Source organism: Mya arenaria, chromosome 3 (assembly GCF_026914265.1).
Source record: "Mya arenaria isolate MELC-2E11 chromosome 3, ASM2691426v1".
NCBI classification, from domain to species: domain Eukaryota; kingdom Metazoa; phylum Mollusca; class Bivalvia; order Myida; family Myidae; genus Mya; species Mya arenaria.
Window position 1 is genome coordinate 4,075,066 of NC_069124.1, and position 6,178 is coordinate 4,081,243.

At 38.4% G+C, this 6,178-nt stretch overlaps 1 protein-coding gene across 1 annotated transcript; it reads right to left on the reverse strand.

Moving 5' to 3' along the window:
* Positions 1-1,186: 1,186 nt before the first annotated feature.
* On the reverse strand, positions 1,187-5,200 carry LOC128228189 (uncharacterized protein K02A2.6-like). The gene has a single exon (XM_052939352.1). It carries the CDS (start codon positions 5,198-5,200, stop codon positions 1,187-1,189), a length of 4,014 nt encoding a protein of 1,337 aa, XP_052795312.1.
* Between the last annotated feature and the right edge of the window lie 978 nt (positions 5,201-6,178).

A 6,178-nucleotide genomic window follows, 5' to 3' on the forward strand; every position in this document is an offset into this window, starting at 1 on the left:
CCATATACGCAATTATTTTCACTAAGCACAAAAGAGTTCCTGCAAAAAATACATTTTTAATTCATTCTGTTTAACTGAGGTGGGAGAAAAAGCATCTACCATAGCCACTCGTGTAAGATAGTTTCATCCCGACCCTTGCGCAGGGTGTTTTGCGGAAACTCGGTAAACCTCGTTTTTTTGCAAAACACCCTACGCTCGGGTCGGAATGAACCTATCTTACGCTCTCGGCCATGGAAGATACTTATAATATAATTATCACATTATAACTTATGAATATGACAGTATGTAATACTTATAAAATGCGAGGTTAAGTTAAAATAGTTCCTTTACTGAAAATCTTTGAATAAGTAAATGGAAAACAAAACATATTAAAACCCTGATATGTTCGGGGATTAGATATTCTTAGAAACAACAGATGACCGTTCACTAGCTTTATTCATGATAGTATATCTTCCGGAAGTCCCGGTATCATATTACATGCACATACATATAGAGTGGCTACTGAGGACACAACATCCCTCCTCAATTCAGATTGAATGTTATTTGAAAAATATAAATATAAAAACAACAATCATTAATTAAAAGTAATACATGTATGTTATAATTATAATACGAATATATCAAAACTTAATATTGCAAACCACATCGATAACTTTGCAATTGATAATTAGATTATTAACATACTCTGGTGGAATTGATTCTGTGAACTTAACTATAGTGTTTACGGGTTTAAGAAATTCCAAGGTAATCAGTAACTCATTGAAACATGATACTGGTAAGGTCAGTTCGAAGGTTATATTTACTACTACTAGATAAAACGTTTCTACTACATGAGCAATACCAAACATTTACACATACGTACACAATCTTATTCATATTTTTTTTTAAAGAATAATGTTATATAAGAAAATCGTCTGTCATCTAAATTGTCCATAATTTGTCCACATTCTTTTCTTTACTTTAAAGTATGTCTTTGGCAGATATTCACTGTGAGAAATTTAAATATACTGAATGTTTCAGAATTTGTCAAATGTTTATATGTCAAAACTCATTTAAAACGCCTTATCAATATTAACTATAATAAAACAATATAAGATAATTTTGTACTCATTTATGTTTACAACTCACACGAAAGATCAAATATCATCGATCTTCAGGTTTCACTGGGTTTATTATGCCCATATCACTATGAAACCTTATTATCAACACTCCGCACATAGTCGCTCAAATAAGTCGGAGGTCGTCGTTCCCTAGTTGGTCGGGTGTGAACCTCCGTCGTATTTTGACCACCATCATTATCGATCAGATCATCCCCAAGATCATCGTCATTATTATTCATATCCATGTTGGAGGCGTCCAATGATGGTTCAACCTTTTTCATAAAAGACGAATTACGTGTAACTCGATGTCCTGAATCACATTTTACACTGATCATAGGTCCTTTTGTTTCCGTAACCGTATATGGCATTGGTTTGAACTGCGTAGAGCACTTAGACGGTGTCTCATTTCGCAGTAGCACTTTGTCACCAATGTTGATGTGACGTTCCCTTGCCCTAATCCTTCTGTCCTCATACTCTTTCGAGTGGGATTTTGATTTCTCGTCATTACGCCTTGCGAGTTCGTCTAATCTTACATCTTGTTCTGGTTTTGCGATATCTGGTAATCGCGTTGATGGTTCCCGCTGAAACAATAAACGGAACGGCGTAAAACCAGTTGACGTATGTGGCGTCACTCTGTATTGGCGTAAGAAACGGAATAACTCCTGTTTCCAGTTCTTTCCTTCTACATGTGAAGATTTGATGCATTTCATTAGGGGCTTATTAAAAGACTCTGCTTGAGCATTTGCCCGCGGCCACCTAGGTGTGATTTTTCGGTGAATAAATCCACAGTATTTTGCATAATCTGAAAATGCATTACTGTTAAATGGACTGCCATTATCCGTTTTGATCACTGTTGGTACCCCGAACATTGCTATTATTTTGTCCAGCACTGGTATGACAGTGTTCGCCGATACTGATTTGACTATCTCCACAATTGGATAACGTGAATATTCATCAACGATAACTAATAAATAGTCCCCAGTTTGTAACGGTCCACAAAAGTCCGCGCTTAAATTCATCCATGGGCCTGATGGCATTTCCGACATTCTCAGTGGTTCTCTTGATCTCGGTTCCTTTGTATTTGCTTGACAAGCCAAACAACCTTTTATTGCTGTTTCGATATCAGCGTTCAAATTAGGAAACCAGACTTTTGAACGTATGTAGCTCTTGGTTCGCACGACCCCTTGATGCCCTTCGTGGCCCAGTTTGATAGCCTGCGCTCTTAACGATTTAGGCATAACGATCTTGTCATTTCTCAATAGTACAGTTCCACAGTGTACACTCAGTTCATCCATCACACTTCTAAGTGCAGATAATTCTTCTTTGTTTATTTTTAGATCACTTAGTGTCTTTATTTCGTACCATTTTCCATTTTCTGTAAGCTCAATAGCCTTTCTTATTGTATTGTCACTTATCGATGCTGATTTTACCTCATCTAATGTCATAGCATTTGGAACAGCTCTTTCAGCGATAAAATTCACATATTCCTCTGCTAGGTTTCTATCGTTAAAAACATCTTGCAATGGATGTCTTGACAGGTAGTCAGATGGATTGTCTTTTCCAGGCTTGTAGACAATGTTCATTTTGTATGGCTGAAGTCGTAAACCCCACCGTTCAATTCTTAGAGGCGGTTGTTTTTTCTTCCATATGCATTCTAGCGGCTTATGGTCGGTTATGACAGTGAAGCATGGAGCACCACGAAGATACATGTTATAGTGTTCGCATGCCCATACAACACCTAACGCCTCTCTTTCCGTCTGACTGTACCTAGACTCTGTTGGTGACAATGCCCGACTTGCATATGCCACGACTTTGCCCTGTTGGGTAAGAATTGCTGAAAGTCCCACCGGTGAAGCGTCTGTCACTACTTCTATTTCCTTCCCTGGGTCGAAATACACCATCACTGTGTCACTTGAGAGATCCTGTTTGAGCTTCTCGAACGCGTTTTCTTGCTCACGTTCCCATGACCATGGTGTTTCGTTTCTTGTCAGTCTTCGGAGAGGTTCTGTTATTGTCGCATATTCCTTTATAAAACGGGAGCAATATGCTGTCATTCCAAGAAAACTTCTTATTTCTGACACATTGGTTGGTTGTTCCATTTTCCGGATAGCTTCCACTTTTAACGGATCTGCTGAGATCCCTGACCCATTGAAAACAACACCAAAGAACGTAATCTCTGACTTGTTGAATTCGCATTTTTGTTTATTAAGTGTCAGTCCGTTGCGATGAAGTGCATTGAACACTTTGTCTATTGCAATGTCATGCTCTGTTTGGTTTTTCCCATATACAATTATGTCGTCTGAAATGTTCTTTGCTCCTGGAATTCCTGCTATTATTGAACTTATTGTCTTTTGAAATACTTCGCTTGCGGAGTTTGTCCCAAAGTTCAATCGTTTGTATCTGAATAGACCTATGTGCGTCGAAAAGGTTGTAATTGGGCGTGACTCTTCTTCGAGAACTAGTTGATTGTATCCAGATTTCAAATCCATTTTACTAAACACCTTTGATCCATTTAAATCATGTATAAGCTCATCGATGGTTGGCATTGGGTGTCGTTCCCTTTCAATCGCTTTGTTTGCTAATCGCATATCAACGCAAATTCTGACGTCACCATTTTTCTTCGGTGGTGTCACGATTGGAGACACCCATGGCGTTGATTCATTCCTTATTTCCTCTATTATGTCGTTTTTTAACATTGTTTCAATTTCCTTTTCGACCTTTTTTCGCAAATGAAAAGGAGTTCTTCTGCCTTTTTGTGCCACTGGATGCACGTCCTTGTTTACGTGAAGTTTCACGGTTTGCTGCTTCAATTTCCCAATACCTTCATATATTCCTGGGTATTTCCTTTCGATCGTTTCCTGTGAAATGTTGACATTTTGGATTATTTTAACAACACCTAAGTCTGAAGCCGTTTGAAATCCTAAAAGTGTCCCGTAATTACCTTTGACTAGGTAAAATTTGTCTACAACTATTTTGTCATTTTTCTCAGCTGTCATTTCACAACAACCTTTCACTTTCAAGTTTGAACCCCCTCCGTATGGTAATAATTTAGGTAAATGTTTCGTTTTAAGTGTTGGTTTTCCGAGGAATGCGTATGTGTTTTCATCGATAATGTTTACACTCGAACCGGTATCTATTGTTACTTTTATTGCTATATTGTTAATTGAGATGAGTGTTTTCGGAGTCTTGTTGTTTTTGCTAACACTTTTTACACTGACTTGGTAATTGTATTCATCTTCTGAATCGGACTGTAGCTTAACTTCCCTAATACCCCTCTGTCGGCAGCACCTACTAAAGTGATTAAGCTTTTTGCAAAGATTGCAAGTTTTGCCCTTCGCTGGACAGGTCTGCTTGTGTGGATATTCATAACCACATGCTCGGCAGGTATTATCATTCAGTGGAGCGCGATCACGTGGTCTCGCCGATAAGCCAGGGTGATCAGGTGGTTTCGCCGATAAGCCTCTCCGCATGCCGGAATTTGCATAATGCTGACCACCGCGCTCTCGTTTATGTCCACGCCTGTTCACACTGCCACGTGGTCGTTGTGAAACCCTTTGCACAGTGTCCGAATTCTCCATAGCAGCAGCCTGTCGGTCGGATTGCTCCAGCATTCGACCCATTGTTAATATGTCGCATAATGCCTTATCCGGTTCTCGCAGGGCACGACGTCTTAATTGGTTCGATCTGCAGTTCTGAATTACTTGTTGTAGAATTTCCTTGTCTACGTTTGTGAACTCACAATTTTTTGCAAGTGTCCGGAGTTCTGTCACGAACTCATCTAATGACTGCGTGTCATGTTGCTTGCATGACCGAAAATTGTATACTTCCATTTGAACATTCTTTTTAGGGGCGAAATAATCATTAAGCACTTTCCTCGTTGCCTCGAAGGTCGCATCCGTGTCCCTTTTTTCTACATCGTATATGTCATACACTTTCTCACCAGCGTAATGAAGCAACAACGCCCGTTTTTGGTCATCATCTGTCACTTTTAATCCTACAAATAAATTTTCTAACCGCCCTAGCCATTTCTCCCAACGCGTGCCAGCGTTTGATTTGTCTGTGTCCACATCAAAGGATGGAAAATTCGGAAGATTATTCATTTTATGTTCACTGTTTAACGTCTTTATCCATTAGTTAAACAAAATGATCATTAATCCAAATATTACACTATTAATTCACAGTATCCTCGTCGCCAGATGATATGTTCGGGGATTAGATATTCTTAGAAACAACAGATGACCGTTCACTAGCTTTATTCATGATAGTATATCTTCCGGAAGTCCCGGTATCATATTACATGCACATACATATAGAGTGGCTACTGAGGACACAACATCCTTTTAATACCATAAAATACCATACCTTTTAATACCATAAATGATTATGCCAAATTATCTAAAAAAACAACAACAAAAGGTTCTCTACAGCATTTAAAAACAGGTAATTTCTTAGTCTGTGCTATACCAGAAAAGAAAAAGGACTTTTAACCAAAACAATTGACCTCTGGAACAGCATAAGAATGCCCCTTTCTGGCATAAACCTTGTCCTGTGTGTGTGTGTACAGTATCGTGGGAGAATATAAGTATCTTCCATGGCCGAGAGCGGCTATGGTAGATGCTTTTTCTCCCACCTCAGTTAAACAAAATTAAGTAAAAATGTATTTTGTGGCTGGAACTCTTTTGTGCTTAGTGAAAATAATTGCGTATGGATATGCGATAGTTCGTGGTTGTCATTTTAATACAGCATATTGTTCTTATCACATATTTATAGTGATACGTGCATGCAGTCATCGCTCTTGTTTACGAGAATGCACACGTGCAATACCGATATCATTCCGCATGTTTGTAAACAAATGCTTAATTGGTAATATTCCAGCTTTTGTGAAAAACTACCTTGGAGTAAGATTTGTTATTGGTTCCAGTAACAACACAATAACTTTTTATAAATTTTTAAAGCGTGCTGAAAAACCAATAATCCCAGCCTTTAATTACCAACAAACATATTTGATGGTCAACTCAGATCTAATTATAGTAACAGGTGCTTAAGAACGCAGTTGAAACAGAGAATGTATATGTGGC

Excerpts from the sequence above, each read along its gene's own strand:
- LOC128228189 (XM_052939352.1), bottom strand. The coding sequence starts at position 5,200 with ATGAATAATCTTCCGAATTTTCCATCCTTTGATGTGGACACAGACAAA.